The sequence below is a fragment of the Physcomitrium patens genome, chromosome 9 (assembly GCF_059467195.1).
Source record: "Physcomitrium patens ecotype Gransden chromosome 9, ASM5946719v1, whole genome shotgun sequence".
NCBI lineage: Eukaryota > Viridiplantae > Streptophyta > Bryopsida > Funariales > Funariaceae > Physcomitrium > Physcomitrium patens.
In genome coordinates, this window is record NC_143418.1 from 856,705 (window position 1) to 874,436 (window position 17,732).

The following is a 17,732-nucleotide window of genomic DNA, read 5'->3' on the forward strand; positions in this document are numbered from 1 at the left end:
AAGGATGCAATTGTAGTGGACTTGCAATGTGAATGGTATGAACATATACATACTTGGGGTGAGTTGATCATGAGAGAAAAAAGGAAGGTGGGGGGATGTGAGCACACCACCGTCCATTGCCCCACCACCACCAAGTCAAGTCTTGGATGCTGATCCCCCAAACTCATCCACAACTCAACACTACCCAACACAACACAACCCATAACACACTCAGTCAAAAGCTGGCTGGCTGCACTTGGGCAGTCCTGGCCATCCTTGAACCATAACTAATATATATATATATACCCCATATTCATATTCATATTCATTCCCCCTTGTCTCTTCCATTCTTACCCTTAGTTACTTGAAACACATTCTTGGGCTATAAAAACACACACATACATATGTATATATATATATATATATATTTATTTATATATTTATATATATTTATATATATATATATATATATATATTTTTATATATTTTTATGTGTGTGTGTGTGTGTATATACTAAAATGCACACAGATTCTGTGATAACACTCCATGTGTCCATGTGCCACACACTCACAACCAGTGCTGACATGAACACAGTGCCAATTGTCTTGCCATGAGATTTTGCTTGCTTAAATGGACTAACAAAAAAGAAAAAAGAAAAAAGATCTCTTGTTGCCATAAAAAGATCTCCGGGGTTGCTTTTGTCCAGGAACCCAATTCTGACCCCCCCCCCCCCCCAGCTAGCTTGCTAGCCCATCTCCACAGAAGCCCTTTTTGTATGAGGAAAGACAATTGATAGAGAAAGTGAAAGAAAGAGAGAGATGTGTGTGTGTGTGTAATTAAGCACAACAGCTTCCTTAACTGAAAACTATGGAGAAAGAAAGAAGGAAAGGAAGCCCGCTTAGCCAACTTAGTTGTAGGAATTATTTATTACTTATTATTATTAGCCAGCAGCAGCAGCATTCTGGGCTGTGGGTGACACATTTGGCCCGTCTTGGGATTTTTATTCTTATTTTTATTTGGGGGGGGGGTGTAGAGTTGACCAGGAAGACGTCGAGTTCCCACTAAATTTGGGGGGGAAAGCCTCTAAATTTGGGGAGGAAAATAGAGAGCGCGAGAGAGAGACAGAGTTGTAACGACGGTGATTTGAAGCCCCCTCCCCTTTCTTCTTCTTCCTCTTCGTCTTCTTCGTCGTCGTCGTCGTCGTTCTTGTTGTTGTTGTTGTTGTCGTTGTGGTGGTCGTCGGCGCCGTTCCCACCACGCCATGTCATGAACCTGCTACGATCCAACGGCCACGAGTTGGGTCCAGCCTCAATGCCTTGGAACCAGCCTCACGCCGGCTGCCGTACTCGTGGCTCCCTGCCTCAGTGGCAATGGAAGAAATCGGGAGGAGGAGGAGCTTGGGAAGAGTGTCGTGAGGACGGCTTGCTGCATCGTTTCGGGGAGAGGTTGGCGTGAACATGCGATGATTGTTGTTGTTGTTCCGTGGGAATAAGAAGAAGCAGAAGCAGAAGAAGAGATTGTTGGAGCAGCTTGGTTGCGAATTGAAGGTATTGAAGGTTCCGATGTTCTGGTGCGCGGTTTTGTGGAAGTGCAATTTTCAGTGGCAGGCTTGTGAGGAAGGGAGGGGAATTCCGCGGAAGGATTGTCGTCATCGCAGGGAAGCTGGTGCGGTCGATTATCATTGTTTTGAGTACGTCTTACCGTTTGCAATGTCCTCGTGAATGCTCTTATGTCGCTGTCGTAGAGAGCGGGACGCTGTTGTGCACTTCCGTGCAGTAGTTAAAGGTTTCGTTTCAATTTTTGGTCGTAGGAGCGGTTTCTGTGGATTTGGAGGGATTTTGAAGAATTTGGAGCCGACGACGGAATGGATTGGAAAATCTGCGTGGGAGACGTCGTAATTTGTTTCGTTAGATCGTCAGTTCTGCGTGCGAGAACGGAGTGGTTGTTTCTTTCGCTCGTGTTGGACGTTATTAGTGTACAGGCATTTGTGAATTCGTGATCATCACTCATGGCTTAAAGCCAAGATCCTTGCGTTTCTCAGGACGTGATTTCATTCTTTTCAAACTATCCAGGCTTCAATTTGCATCGACTTCCTTCAGTGCAAGAAGCATTCAGCTGCATTAGTCGCTTCAGCTTTTCTTTTTCTCTCCTGTTTCAGCAGCTTGAAGCGCCACCTCTTTTAACAATAGCTTTGCCGGAGTCAGTTACGTTCATGGAGTTAGAATCTCTACGCTTGTCAACTTGTAGATGAGCATGACGAGTTGCGATCGAAATGGATAAAGTGCAAGAGAATTACTGATTCCAACGATCACACGAACAGTGCATATTGTTTGTCCTTGTCGTGACAAAAAAATTCCTATGCTGTTCTACATTTCGGTAGACCAGGTAGAATTCGCGGGTTCGTAACATGCTCCCCCGGATGCTTTACAAATTCGGACTACCTCGGGACAACTTTCGTCGCCACTCTCGTCGTAGAGATTCAGTTCTTGAGATTCTGGATCGTCAGTATGGCAAGTAGTCAATCTCCTGGAAGTCTGCTGTTCTCAACAATCCGGCGTGCATCCTCGACTTTCTTTTGTTGAACAGAGTCGTGGGGTGGAGAGACTACTATTAAAAAGTCAAGCTCACAGGATAGTTGTGAGGCAAAAATCTACAGAGTTGAATCTTACATTTCCCTTTAGTCATTTGCGCCTCATCAGCGTCTCCACAACTTTCCTGGTGAGAAAAGTAGGCCGCTTATACCACTTCCTTGATTTGCTTTGATATAATTTGATTCTTGCCGTAGTGGTCATGTTTTTTCCGTTTCGCATGGTGAAGCATCTGCGGAGCATTCAATTTGTATTATGTGCGGGAGTTTGGAGGAGACTGAAATTGGGGAGTGAGTTAGGGTTCACACTGCTTGTGCGCCTATCTATGAAGGGGCAAATGCTTGGTGAGTTTTAGGCCAGTTTGGTGTAGGTCGGCTTTTTCAGTGGAGCTGTTTTCTCAGCAATAATAGGAAAGGTGGCTAATAGTAAGAAATTCAGCAAGTTATTGGTAGATAGAAGAAACTTGTTGAACAGGCCTTAATAGACGTACTTGGACGCAGGAATGTGATATTTGTCTTGGATGTAATATCCGGACGAACCTCAATCAAAATGCAGTCTCTTTGGACTACTGCTCGCTAATTGCCATCTTAGGTAAATCTGGCTGTGAGGAAATTAAGGACCATACTGGACTTTATTTTGGTGCTTGCCAATGTCGTTGGTGTTGTTAATTAACATTCATGTCGAGAAGGGATCGTCTTCTTCACTGTATCTTTCATAAATTGTGCCTTTCAGGTTTGATGGATGTCAAGAGGACTGATTAGGTGTTGGCATCGTTTTTAGACAGATTTTTGATGCAGACTTTTCTCTGCTACTATCCTAGTTACCAATATTTTTGCTTCTCATATTTTGGAACACCTTTGATCGTGTGAATTCCAGAAATTCGCTCCGCTCTCACAGGCTTTTCGATGCTTTGGTCGAAGCCGCAATTCTCCACATAGCTTTGGAGTCTTTTGCTTCGCAGATATCATAGTTGCCCAACGAGCTTCATGAGCTCGTGTTTAAGAATTTTGTAAATCGAAGAATTATTATGTTTAATAAATATCGGTTGGGAATCTGATGAGGTCTGCCAAGTGCTGAATTTGCATGGGAAGATGTTTGGTAGTTTTTCTGTCCTCAAGTTTTATCGTTGTCGTAGTTGTCACAAGTATGCTCCTTGATCTACTTGTTCTGTATGACTCCCATATTCTGATTTCTTCATTCTGCTATGGCAGGCATTTGAAACCACTTTCGATTAGTGAGGGAAGGCTGGTATTTGGAGGTTCTATGATGGAATCTGATGCCTACTGTATCGACTTGTGACGTTTCGCATAACAAAGTGAAATAATGATCTGCAAAAATGGAAGCATGTGAAACCTCACAAAGATCTTCGCCACAGAAACCTCATGCATATTTCTTCTGTATCAAGTTTTTAAGGATAACAGGAATACGTCTCCCTATCCCACCAATTTCTGGAGCCAGCTCTTCTAAGAATAGTCAGAGATATTTTTTGAAGATCACTATCTTACACGGAATCGAACAACAGAATATTGGAGAATTTGAAGTGATTGGTGATGAATGTGTTATCAACCAGCAGCTCTCATGCGAGATTAAGTATGGTAGACCAGATAAGCTTCATGTATACATAGGTACGTTCAATCGTTACCTTACCCTTGAGACCTAATTTCATTAGCGTGTACACATTGAAACAATGTGGAGAAATCATTTAATGTTGGATTCATTAGCACTACTTTAGGTCGGTTGAGACCGACGGTCCCTGGCTGATGAGTGCATGCAGTATTTCAATTCAGTTATTTTGCACACAATTTTATTGAAAGCATTCAATTCCCGTTTTTCAACAACTTAGTGGTATTGACTCTATTTCTGGTCTTTCGATGGAATGGCGACGATTGGGTGGGGTCTTCTTCAGACCAGGTAATTTTTACTCGATCAATCAATTCTGTGTGTGTTGAGCTGTCCATTTGCTCTCGGGCATCGGGTGAGAACTATCAGAAGTTTAATCGACTGGTAACGATTCTCGTCCTTTTCTTGCTCAGAACTGGAGTGCTGGTTTGTCTGGACATATTACTTTGGATCTCAAGGAGGTAAGTCACTCTGAAATCATGAAGCGCACCAGTGACAATTATCACAACTTCAACAGATTGTTGCAACCATGTTTGATTACGTGTCAAATCTTATACTAGACAACAATCAAACAGAAAATTACTGAAGTACCGTACCAATAATGGTTGTTGGCATGACAGTTGTGTTTAGGATGAAGTAATTTTGGAGCTACCTTCAAAATAATGGACATTGTTGCTTACCCTTATTTTTGGTGCTCCAGTTCTTTGAGGACGACGATGTTGAAATCTATCTTGAGTACCCTTTGTTTTCAAGTGGATCATCTCATGTTCGAAGAACATCCAAGTTGGAGGTAATAAACTTCAACGCTCATGTTCATTAGACTGACATCAGTTCAAGGAACATAGTTATTATGCAGATTACATAGAGAACGATGTCGTTGTAAGGTTGTTACATTGCACCCTTTGATTTTTATTCGTAGTCAAATGTGGCTTAATTCATTTATGCAATTTTAATTCGTGCAGATGTCAGTATTGTGTACCTGTTCGACAAAGACAAACGATTTTCCTGATCTAATTGATCCTAACCAAGAATATATGTATTTTGAAGATCTAAGGTAGCAGCAAAATAGTCCCTATAAACAATTTGCTAATACAAAGTGATTGTAATCAAATATATGAAACACATGTAGAATCTGCACTAATGAGTTTTGTCTGCATAGCTGAGCATAATTCGTGCAGATGTCAGCTATCAGATGATTTTCGAAGTTGTCAAGATGGTTACATTTTCTGTTTAATATCGTGTTTTTGAATCGTACTAAGGATGTTCTGATTATGATTTTTCTTTTCCTTTTTCTTTTTCTTTTGTTTTTCAAAATGCAAAATATAAATATAAAAAAATTGTTGCAGTGAACCAAGACCTTCATTAGATGATCATTGGTACCCACCGGTCCGGTTGGATACCGAAAGCAGTCATGATGCTCCACCATTGCTTCTGGAAGGCGATTCCAAACAGGCGAGTTAACATCTACACGTAATGGTTTTCTCCAGTGTAGATTTTCATATCCGCCTGGAGTCTTGAAGTTTAAACTGCGGAAGGTAGATAAGTTACTTCAAATACAGTTGGAATACTTTTTACTCCATTTCCATTTACGATGATGTAAAAATCAGTGGCTTTTGGATGGCGTCTTGTGAAGACGATGAATTTTGTAAGTAGATCAGGGGTCAATATCTGCTCCCTTAGAAGTAAGAATTGATGACTTAAACCGATTTGACGGCATCATTTGTGGCATAAATGCATGCAGGTTTCAGCTACAAATCTATCCTTAGTAAAGGTTGATAGAGAGGTGAGGCAATGACGCTGTGTAGAGATGTTTCTTTTAGAACTTTCAATATTCCTCCTTCTCTCACCTCCTCATCACCTTCATCCTTGATAGGGTTTCTCTCTGATATTTACTTTGATCTTGATTGCTGGACAGATTGAAATGTTGAAGGAGATGGAAGGTGACCTCATTGAACTAAATTCGAAGTTGAACAAATATGTAGCAGGTCACAGCTTGGAGAAATATGCACCTGGTGTGTTGGTTATGCGTTTCTGCTCACAAGGCTGGTCTGGGTGTTGAGAGAAAACGTTGACAATCACCATGCATCATTTGACATTTAGCCTTGTCATCATTCCAATCTGTAGTCAGCGTCTGTGGGATCGAATTATTAAAACGTTGCTAGAGCTCTGTAATCATTATTCTGGAACACTGAATTTGTGGGTTTTCTCCTTGGGTACACCAGGACAATATAGAAATGAAGTTCCGACCAGACCAGAGGTTATGGCAGCTATGTTTTTCGCAGCAGGTATGGCTTTCGAGCGACAGGTTGACAGCGCATGCAGGCTAAGGATGTACAGAGCAACAGATGATCCACTATTGCCAGGAGAAACTCCACTTTTATCTGGAGGGAACACTCCTTTTCTTCTGGAAGATGTATCCCCAACTTTCAGAAGAGATTCTTCCGCGAACCCAGAAGTCAAAGAGGTGACGTTTGAGTGTTTTTTCCCGTGCCGAACAATCTTTGCACTGCTAGTTATGTTGTTTCATCATCTTGAGCATAATTTGCCTCGGGGATGTCTAATTCATGCAGAGTAATTCGCCACCATTACAGATAATAGTTCTGTATTTCTAAAGAACTGCTGAACAGCTGTGAGAAGCCCAGTTTCATCTTTGAACATTCTTAATTTCTGCACTAAGTTCCCATTTTAATCTAACTGTACAGCATTTCGCTATTGTCTCAGGCTGACACGTTCTGCCCGGCGCGAAAAAAAAGCTTTCGATTGTGTGAAAATAGCTCTAATAGTTGCGGTGAGCAAAAACCGTGTAGCTGCACTAGTGGTAAGTCAACTTCCATTTTTTAACAATAGTAGACTGTGCAGTGTATCGTTTAATCCTCCAATTTCAGCACTCTCCCACTTAATCTTTTCATTGTCATTAGATCAATTGCTCCGAAATTACTTCGGGCCAAAATTACTTAAGATCTATGGAGTTCTTCGAGAAAGCAACGCTGGCAAAAACATCTCTTAATCATTGCAGATCTTAGTTCTAGCATCATGCTGACCTTTGTCAAAGGCCAGCACGAGGCTAGAACCTGGAATTTACAAGGGCTGTTAAGTATCATGTTCTACAGGATGTCATCTAAAATTAGTTTCCGACTGTTAAATTTAGCGGTAACTTCACCTTGCAACCCCACAAATGTTTTTCCCGTGCAACACCCAGTGATTCCATCCAAGTAGCACCGTATAAGACTTAGTGAATTATATGTTTAATTATCTGAGGTTCCTGGATTGAAATGCGCAGAAGTGGCCTCAAGCTTGGCGGGAGAAATTGATGAGGATGACAATGATCAAAGTTATTTCAATTCCCCCATTGACGCAAAGGACATGCCTATGCGCCTTCCAGATCCAGAACTAGTAAGTCCAAGGACCTCCAACAATACATGTTCACCACATGGTGAAACTAGTCCGTCAAAAGAGACCATGAATGTAATTACAAATGAGACTCTTATTCAGAAAAATAGCAGTAAAAGGAAAAATAAGGTGCTAAATGTTTTAGATAGTGTAATTGAGGCCTTCGCGGTCGTAGGATTATCTGGTTCTGGAACTAAGGAAACTCAATATAGAGGCTGCAATGACGAAGTAACTGTTCCAAGATCAATGCTTGGGCGACAAGAAGTAACAAGTATTCAGAAGATTCGTATGAGCAATCCAGGTTTAGGTTGGCTCTCAAGTTCAATGCAGATCGATAGATGCTAGATCATAAAACATTAGTTTCACTCATTTAGTGCAAGAGGTTTGCCAAACACTGACTTTGCGTGGTTCACCAATATACTGGACTCTATTATTGTATGCAGTATTTGCTCTCTGTATTGTTGCTGTTCGTTGCTTTGACCCATATACTAAGGTTGTTAATCTTCCTGCTTGTGTAAGCGTGAGTATCAGTTAACAACCACGTTCTACAAGTTCTGCTGCATGATGTAGTCATTATCAACTCGAATTAGGTACGCCCACTTAAGACTCAGAAGCTTGTTCCTATCACCGGAACGGAACAGGCACTTGGAAGTTATCATCAGGTCTTAGGTCTTACCACACTTCACTACTATCATATGAGGAGTTGGATGCTTGTGGAGTGTCATCAGTGGTAGAATTTCGGGCTGCATCATGCACGTAAATGTTGAGACGTTGTTTACACTGAAAGTCTTGGTTTGTAATGCAGGTAGGTTTTGCTGATTGATCTTGGAGCAGATTCTGAGTTTTTCAACAGCATCTTGTCACGGTTAGGTGGTGATATCAATTGCATTTTCCCTGTCATTCCATGCTTAGAAGTGGCATCTGATTCATTCATAGGGTACTAGTGTAGTTAAGAACGTTCGAAACTATTGCTGATTGTGATCGGTTTTACAACTTGAAACCACAACCCTTAAGATTGTAGAATAAATAAGGGTCTTACTTTATGCACTCGGAATAATTAGTTAAGCATAATGAGAAGAGTTTGATGCTATAGACGATATGGGTTTGTAGGAAATTCAAGGCTATGTTGACACTGAGATGAGCTGACTGTTTTGTACCAGTCAAAGCCTCTGGATTAGACAACTGTTTAGATCCTTGAAGTCGGTCCACTGTGAGATGAAACCCTGGACCCAATTTAAGGAATTCCTGTAGTAGTGTAGATCATCAAGCCCTTGAACACAGTCAATCCTATTACTACAAAGTACTACTGTAAATTGCATGGCATGTAAATCATGTGTAAACTCATTATCCTTGTCGAATGGTTGCAGACCGTGTTACGACTTGTGCGGATCCTTAAACGATAAAACGGTTCTTGAATCAGGATGGCTCACTCCTGCTATTCATTCAACTTTTTATTGGTCAAATTTGAAGATCTGTAGCTTTAAGCTCATATGATAGTAGTGAAGTGTCTTTAGGCCTAAACCAGAAAGGGACTTAAGACGACTTGTCAGCACAAACCCCACTGTATTCTAGTGTATACTCTCAGGATTTCAGACAATAATTTATAAAACCCACACATTATTCAAAGCCACTCATTCCCATGAACTTGTTTTTGGAATTCCCGTTACGAAAAACCGCACTTGTTTGTTGAAAGCCACACCCATTTTCAATTTATTTCTTGCTTGATAAACCCTGTTTTAAAACTACATCTTCTATTTCTAAGTTTTTCCAATACATGCAGTTATTGGTAGGTTTAAACCAAAGAATCCGAAACATGTCCCAAGATCACATCAAAAGAATGTTCAAACACACATGTCAATCTATCGACAAAATTATATTCTATTTGCTTGAAAAGAAATCTCCAAGAATATATATATATTTATATATATATATATGTGTGTACATACACTCATCCAAACGTATATATATACATTTCCGTAGATAGAAAAAATGCAAACACACAAAATGTTTCCCCCATGAAAACGACTCCCATGCAAAAAAAAAAATTGAAAAGGCTCTGCCACGACGGCACGGTACGGTATTTGACAGGTCAGCATTTCAGACTCCTTGCTGAAACGCCACGTGGAACCGCATGGTCTTCACCACGGATGTTCCGCCACTTGTCTGACAGTTCCCTCCAAAATCGCAACACGGAGAATGCCACTGCACGGAGCCTTTTTGCCGAAGTCGCTCAAAGAATGCTTCTGCTGCTTCGATAGATCGTTGAATGCCCACAACAAAACAGGGATTTTGTTGGATTTCGACATAACGACAGAAAAGATTTATTCATGTAGGATGGCGTCGCCCTTACTTGGGGGTGCCCTCCACTGGCTGAGAACAACACCAACCCCATTTCCATATTGTTGAGATTCATCGTCTGGAATTGCTCGTGACCGCCACAAAATTATGCTTTCTCCATGCAGCAGCACGTCCTTGCGTTGCAGGATCGACGTATCCGCGTGGAAGCAGCAGCTGCAGCAGCTCTCGAGAGATTGACGGTGGGTCGGAGTGCTTGTCAGATGATGGGGGGGAAGTAGGGGCGTGGTTTTGAGGGAGAATGTTTTACTGTTTTTACGTGATTTTCTGGAGGGGGAGGGGAGGGGGGGTTATGAGCTTTGAAACAAGTTTTATCGTGAGGATATGCGAATGATATCTACCGGTGTAGCGTGTTTTGCATTGGGCCCGTCGTCGATGCTCCATTACGTCGGATAGACACTGGGCTCTTAGCACTTTCTCGCTTCTCTGTTTCGATAATTCGCTTTGTGGGTTGTGTGTCGAGGGTGTCGCAATTGACTGTATCTAGAGCTGCTAATGTGCATGTCTTTGCGCACATGTGTTTTTTCGAGTTGTAATGCGTTCGCTTCTGTGTGCGATTGTGTGTTGCACTTTCGTTCTCTTGAACCCTCAAGAACGGCTTGGTTTTCATTCTTGAGCTATCATCAGTTCTTACGATAGCAACCTAATTTCGTATTTAGATTCACATGGGGGTAACATCTGGTCTGCGGAAGCTTCACTTTCAAACCACGTAATGGCTAGGGCGCCGCAGAGGGTATTCGTTGCAATTTTGTGGAAAGATGGTAAAATAGTCATGATCGAATCTGCTAAAGACTAGTTTCGGAGGGTGTATACTAATAGAGAGCATCGTTGAAATCGTCGAGCATTATGCAGTAGACGTATTCAAGGCACAGAAACAATGTGTTGAATTGCGAGGGTTGCGTCGTTGGGATTGAATTTTGACATTGGCAAGTGGTACCCCTTGCGACAGGTGTGCAACCATAGACGCTAGAATTTGATGTCAGTGGTATCCCGAGCCGATCTGTTGAGCCTTTGATTGAAACAAAGCAGGATTGATAGTCACTTTTGGAATTACAAATGGGGAGCGACACCGATTCAAGGTGTGCTGGTGCCTCCTCGTCTTGGAATTGGCATACGTTCTTTTTGAATTCTGGGGCGAGTGGATTCAAATTAGGAATGGATTTGTAACTGTAAATGTTGTTGCTATTGTCTATTTGAGCACATTCTAGAGAAATGACTCTGATCGAATTTTACTCTCCCATTTGTAATGACTGTTTACATTTGAATAGCTCGAAACTCAATCTTCGGGATTGTGCAGTTTTGGTCAAGAAAATGGAGATATTCCTGGGCACAAGAATAAGGTTGATTTGCATGCGATAAGTAAGATACCATCCTGGTTGCAATCTGAAAGAAGCGCCGTAACAGGATTCAAGAACAACAGCCCTGAAGAGATCACAGGCAGACTGTCGCCTCCCGATTTGAGGACGATGGTTGCTAGAAACTCTACCGACGCTAATTACGCAAGCCTGCCCAAGACAGAAGCTGATGATGCTGCATCAAATTTTCAGTCCCTGAATCCGAGGTTGTCTGATAATGCTAAAATCAGCGACAATCAACATCACCCACTGCAAAATACTCAATCCATGCCCGTATGGATGCCGTCGGTGGTTGCAACAACGATCAGTGAGGATGCCGAGGAGCAAGTATTGGAAAAAATGGGAGATATATCTTTGCATAAGCTCAGGGATGACGTTGACAAGGCCTACAGTCCACCGAGTACGGGATTTTTACCATTGTTTTAGAATGACATTCTTGCTTTTATTTGTCTGACTAATTACTGCACTGGTTGGCATGGTTGGACATGCAATTAAATGAGCTCTGAATATTTGACCCATACCCATTTTGTGACTCGACTAATCTTTCGAAATCCAACTCTTGAGAAGGTTTGTGGGATGTTGAATTCATATAAGTTCGCCCTTATACAAGAAGATTGAAGGTTGGAAAATTTACCTGTAAGCCAAACGATGTTCTGAAATTTTGTGGATTTTGTGAGCACAGATAACAAGCTCAGTGCAACTAAGTCTTTGAATAGCGTGTCATCTCCTGACGCCGCTCATCGTCTTCCGTACAACAATGATACTCAGAGGCGAGAAAAGAAGAACACCGAGAATTCCAATATTCGCAATGCTGGTAATAAAATTTCACATAGGAAGAAGGTACTATTTCAAACAAGATCTTATCAGTAGTCTATGAGTTAAACTTTGTGAAAGAAAGTCAAACATCTGCAACATTTGGGGGTTATTTACGTTTAGTTGTATCACATGAGTAACACATTGAGGTTCCCTTCTTCCGGAACCTATGTTCCTAATATATGAAGTTCATGATTACACGGCAACTTAAGATGCTGCGGAAAAACTAAACAGTACGCAGTACGAGTTGATTAGAACCATACGTCTTTTGAGGATATAGCAGTCTATAATGTAATATTTCATGATGTATTGACTCTCACGTGCTATCATGTATGTGACAGAAAAGGCTCATGAAGAAATTAACTAGGGTTCAGGACGATGGTACGTTGGCCTTTGATGTTGACGAAAGTAGTAGAATTGCTGAGGGTGTGTTTGCGCCTGAGGCACGAGGGCCAGCTGAAGACGAGTACTTAGAGGATGAAGACGATGGAATATGGGAGCAAATTCCCTCACTGAAGGTTGTGATGTTAATTGTTGGCACTCGGGGTGATGTTCAGCCATTTCTGGCCATTGGAAGGAAGATGCAGGTCCTCTCTTTGAGATCTTTCGTGAACCTGTTGACGTCATAAAGTCTTGCTCTTTGGTCAGCTCTTTGTGACTCACATACAGTAGAATTACCAATAGTACTAGGTGTTACTCATTAAATTTGTGTTTGTTTGAATTATCCTGTTGATTATGATATTGGTTAGTGCCCGGAATCCTCACAGTTGAATTATTTTAGTTTGTGTGTCTAGTGCATGAATTTCTATTTCACGTTGACGTGGGTATGTTTTACAGGAGTATGGACATCAAGTGAGGCTAGCGACGCATGCTAATTTTAAAGAATTTGTTAAATCAGCAGGCTTAGAGTTTTTCCCCCTGGGAGGTGATTCAAAGGTTCTCGCTGCATGTATGTTCTTGCCGATTTTCAGACCTGCTCTGCTTGCTCCCATATTCTTCTATTAATCAATATTTTTGCGGCATGGTTATATTGTTACTCTTATGGCTAACCTTGTGGGTACTTTTTGTAAATATATTTCGCATTAATATTTCATTTATTCGACGTCTACTTCTATTGAGCCGTGTAAAGTTTCTATGCTAAGCATTGGGTTTGCTGTTTTGTTTATTTAGATTAGTGATTGCACACGCATGTTCTGAGATATTATTTTTGACATCAGATATGGTGAAGAACAAGGGCTTTCTGTCTACAGGACCCAAGGAAGTCAGAACACAAAGAAAACAGATAAAATCAATCGTCAATTCTCTCCTGGCACCATGCATAGAGCCAGATATGGATTCTGGTGTTCCCTTCAAGGCGCAAGTGATCATCGCCAATCCTCCAGCTTATGGTGCATTTCAACCCTTTCATTTCATACAGGAAAAACATCAATGCAGGACTTTGAAGAAATTGAAGTAGATTTGTCATCAGAATGTTTCAAGGAACAGATGAAGTAATCTTGACTGTGTCATCATTATAATCTGTGCGTGGTATCACACAGGTCATGTGCACGTTGCAGAGTATCTCAAGGTTCCTTTGCACATTTTTTTCACAATGCCGTGGACGTGCGTATACTTTTTGACTCCTTTTATTTTATTTTATCAATATTTATTTCATTTATCAATATTTCTGTCAACTTGATAATTTTCTTGCTTGAAAAATGTTGAGGTTGTCCTCTTGGGAGATCATAGTCGATATGTATCACTCGCACGGTTTTCATTTGTCGGAGTGTGATGCAGATGACAATTTTTCCTTGGTTTTCAGTTGTTCTTAGAAGATGATTTAGCATACTCTTGATTGTCTTTGCCTTTCCACCAATAAACTCTTCAATGATAACTTTTTCTTTTTCTTTTTCTTTTGTTTTACTTAAACAGACCAACTTCGGCATTTCCACACCCCTTATCACGTATAAACAAACCAGCTGGTTTCAAAGTAAGTGAAATGTTTTATCTTTTTCCTTTCCTTTCTTTAAATATTTTAGTTCCTCTTTGCAAACCTGGAGTTTATGAGTTCGTACACAGGTTTATGCTGTACCTCGATAATAACATACAAAACATTGTTCAATCAGATAATAATTGGGTTCTAATTGAGCTGCAGTTATCGTATCAAGTGGTAGACTCAGCGATTTGGTTGGGAATTAGAAGCATCATCAATGACTTTCGCAAGAAGAAGTTGAAGCTTCACCCCATTCCCTATTTTAGCTCCCAAGGTTCTGTGACCGATTTACCAACAGGTTACCTGTGGAGTCCAGCACTTGTACCAAAACCTGACGGTATGTTACAACCTCAGACCCTTGATATTCTACAACTATTTTCTTTGCGGTTTTATGAAAAAATTGGACCAGCGCGTCCGTGAATATCATGATTTATTTACCTTAAATCCCCAATTTCGGACTGAGAATCCTTTGGGGTTTTTTTGTGATGAAGTTCACAGTGATTCGTCGTGTAAATTGGAACAGGAAGAAATATTTGTAAAGTTGCTAGTTACGGGGAGGATTAGTAACTATTCCAATAGTTCTCCGATTTGGTACAAAATTTTAGAACATCAATTGGATATGAACCACCATAACAAAGTGAAGTATTGTACTAACGCCACACTTCAACTTTGTTTTCGCAGATTGGGGTCCTCTAATTGATGTAGTAGGATTCTGCTTCTATCATCAAGCTGATGAATACAAGCCTCCCGAAGACTTGGTGAAGTGGCTTGAAGCAGGACCAGCACCGATTTATATCGGCTTTGGAAGTCTTGTAAGTTGTCAATTTTTTGAGATGTCTACAGCTTTCCTCAGAATTATATCATACCTAACGATCCATCAGCTGAATGTTCGACGTTAAGGTTTATTTCGTTTTGAGACCTTCAGTGCTGGATACTTTTCCTTGTTTTTCATTTCTCGCTTCGGAATACTACAAGCTCAGAAATGAGTAGAGCACTAATGTACGTAACTTCGTGGTAACCAGATATCTTGTCCATGTTCTTTTCTTCTTTCTCTCTTCCAATGTGAGACTTTGAAAGGAAACTGATGTTGGCTTTGCTTTGGGTAAAATGGGGCAATGTGTCTTTTTTTTGTTGTTTCAGCCTCTCGGAGATCCAAAAGGGATGACGAGGAGTATCATTGAATCACTTAGACAAACGAAACAGCGTGGAATAATCAACGAAGGATGGGGCGGCTTGGGCAATGGTACGTCTTTGACGCTGTGGTTGTAAAAGCTAGTAATTATTCTTTTCACATTGAATTTCCAACTATGAAAACTTTAGTTTCGTAGCTTAAAATGCTATTTTATTTCTACTTTGTGCATCGAGTAGCTTTGACTTGGTGGGATGTATTCTGAGCTATCGCGTGTTGAAGTAATAATAAATGATTATGTACAAGCTTTTATCTCGCGATCGCAAGAATATATATTATACTTACAGATTTTGAATCGACTAGGTTGCAATTTCGCTGACAATGCCCTTCCATTTCTCTTCCAGTGGATGAACATCTGGACTTCGTGTATCTTGTGAAGGATTGTCCCCATGATTGGCTTTTCCCTCGGTGCGCAGCTGTGGTGCGTCTCCTTTTAATGAGTGATTTAAGAACTCCTCTATTACCTTTGTCATACATCTAATGGATTTTTTGGATGATGAGATCATATGTAAAGTTTGAAGTGTTAATGGTTATATTTTTCTCCTGGGCGGGGTTGACAGGTTCACCACGGTGGTGCGGGTACAGTGGCAGCAGGTCTGAAAGCTGCGGTAACCATACTCTCCGTCACCATCTTCTATACTTCAACAGATGTTTGTTATCTTGTTTGAGCTCTCTATTAACAGAAACGCTGTTTCTAGCTCCTTCTTCTTTTTCTTTTCTTTTTTAATGGTCATTCACAAGGGAATTCTTATTTGAGATGAGTCATATGGAAGGCAGTTAATTAACGTAGCTGAAAACCTGTGAAGGGAATTTTGTTTTCGCATCTTAGGCAATAATCAAGCGGATAGATGATGAGAATAACACCCCTGGTGACTGAATGCAGTGTCCAACAACAGTGGTGCCATTTTTTGGGGACCAGCCTTTTTGGGGGAAACAGATTCATGCGAGAGGTGTGGGGCCAGAGCCTATTCCAGTCGACTATTTCTCTGTTGAGAAGCTTGTTGATGCCATCAATTTCATGGTGAAACCTGAGGTATGTCTTATCATGTCCTTCCATAAGTACATTACTTGGATGCCGATGACGCTACACCCATCGTAAAATACGGCAGATTACGTAATTTATGACTTCTATTCTCCTTAACTTTGCAGTATTGCTATCTGTACTCAGTAGTTACTTTTACTGCCTTGCCTACTCTTCAAAGCAACCAAACCTCTGTTCTGACAGTGACGTTGGCACTGCCCTTGAAATGGTTGGACAATCTGGTGAGCAGGTGAAGAAGAAAGCCATAGAGCTCTCCAAGGCAATAGAGAATGAAGACGGTGTACAAGGTGCTGTAGATGTCTTTCATAAACATCTCAGAAAACGGATACCAGAGATAATGCATGAAACACTGTCATCTCCACCACGGAAAACCAAAGGAGAAAAATTTTTCAGCTTTTGCACATCTTTGTGGACATGCCAAAGAAGCGAGTCGAAGAAGTGATTTCCATGCCTTGACGGTGGGTTTTTGAAATGCACAGTTCTGTACATGATGAACTTCTAACTCCACACTTGAGTAGAATGCTTTCGTTTGTGGACAAGCACATTGCTTGCAAAATTGATCTCCCATTCTCCTGAAAAATCAGGATCGTCACATAAGAACGACGATAGCTAGAGCTTTGAAAAGGGAAGTAGCATATCCCTTTGGACATCATTTTATTGTAGCAAATCAGAAGGGCATTTTATCCTTCTACCAAATTGTACAGTTGCTACTTTAAAGGCAAAATAGCTTGAGAATCCACTCGATTTCAATGAATTTTTTTTATTGAAGACTTGAAATGAGTCAAGTTGATGCAGATATCAACGATTTTCTCCATTTTCTTGAAGAACTCTTCAAAAGATTAGATTTCTCAACATAAATACCATAAACTAACTTAAAAATTAAAAAAAAAAATACCATAAACTAACTTTTAAAAAAATTTATATACACGCACATATATATATATATATATATATATATATGATATAAAATTAAATAATATAATAATAAAAATAAAAATAAAAAAATCTTGAATATTAATTATGGTCCGAAATTATTATTTAATCAATTATAAACTGCTTATTTTTTAATATAATTATATATATATATATATTGTATTTTTGGAGTATTCAAACAAAAATTATAATTTTATATTTATAATTATTTACTATTTGAAAGAATATAAACTTTTTTACATACAAATTTGCCGATTTAAGTGGAATTTATAATATGGATGCTATAAATATTATCCATTAAAAAGATAAAAATTAAACATAAAGTTTCATAATTTTATAAAAATAATAAATAAATAAATCACTTTATAGACAAAATTAACAGTGGATATTGCATTAAAAATGAAGCTCTAATAAAAAATAATAAAATAATAAAAAAGTTTTTTTGAAATATGTATTATAAATTATGATTTTTACTAATATTAATGCTAAAAATATA

The 17,732-nt window shown here is 40.0% G+C and overlaps 2 protein-coding genes across 38 annotated transcripts; both read left to right on the plus strand.

Moving 5' to 3' along the window:
- The first annotated feature begins 1,084 nt into the window (after nucleotides 1-1,084).
- LOC112286811 (uncharacterized) lies at nucleotides 1,085-9,207 on the plus strand. Of its 33 annotated transcripts, none has more exons than XR_016504641.1 (17): nucleotides 1,347-1,644; nucleotides 1,790-2,697; nucleotides 3,068-3,158; nucleotides 3,779-4,192; nucleotides 4,474-4,478; nucleotides 4,601-4,648; nucleotides 4,888-4,977; nucleotides 5,150-5,241; nucleotides 5,534-5,639; nucleotides 5,929-5,970; nucleotides 6,103-6,199; nucleotides 6,410-6,651; nucleotides 6,909-7,005; nucleotides 7,468-7,580; nucleotides 8,097-8,167; nucleotides 8,383-8,447; nucleotides 8,945-9,207. XR_016504641.1 is itself a non-coding variant. In XM_090252832.1 (16 exons), exons 4-15 carry the CDS (start codon nucleotides 3,904-3,906, stop codon nucleotides 8,145-8,147), a joined length of 1,272 nt encoding a protein of 423 aa, XP_090108958.1. In that variant the 5' UTR covers nucleotides 1,347-1,644; nucleotides 1,790-2,697; nucleotides 3,068-3,158; nucleotides 3,779-3,903; the 3' UTR covers nucleotides 8,148-8,167; nucleotides 8,945-9,207. The 33 variants fall into 33 exon arrangements, 29 of the variants coding, with proteins under 29 accessions (XP_090108966.1, XP_090108970.1, XP_090108971.1 ...); XR_016504642.1 differs by having other exon boundaries at nucleotides 8,383-8,442; XR_016504644.1 differs by having other exon boundaries at nucleotides 8,097-8,239; nucleotides 8,945-9,019.
- Nucleotides 9,208-9,801: 594 nt separating this feature from the next.
- LOC112286603 (sterol 3-beta-glucosyltransferase UGT80A2) lies at nucleotides 9,802-17,073 on the plus strand. Of its 5 annotated transcripts, none has more exons than XM_024528622.3 (16): nucleotides 9,951-10,114; nucleotides 10,882-11,011; nucleotides 11,230-11,687; nucleotides 11,970-12,127; nucleotides 12,442-12,687; nucleotides 12,938-13,049; nucleotides 13,318-13,488; nucleotides 13,639-13,702; nucleotides 14,012-14,069; nucleotides 14,235-14,409; nucleotides 14,754-14,884; nucleotides 15,213-15,315; nucleotides 15,606-15,682; nucleotides 15,822-15,869; nucleotides 16,145-16,294; nucleotides 16,533-17,073. In XM_024528622.3, exons 2-16 carry the CDS (start codon nucleotides 10,989-10,991, stop codon nucleotides 16,743-16,745), a joined length of 2,187 nt encoding a protein of 728 aa, XP_024384390.1. In that variant the 5' UTR covers nucleotides 9,951-10,114; nucleotides 10,882-10,988; the 3' UTR covers nucleotides 16,746-17,073. The 5 variants fall into 5 exon arrangements, with proteins under 5 accessions (XP_090108975.1, XP_024384390.1, XP_024384393.1 ...); XM_024528625.3 differs by having other exon boundaries at nucleotides 16,499-16,688; XM_090252848.1 differs by lacking the exon at nucleotides 9,951-10,114 and adding an exon at nucleotides 10,580-10,693.
- Nucleotides 17,074-17,732: the final 659 nt, after the last annotated feature.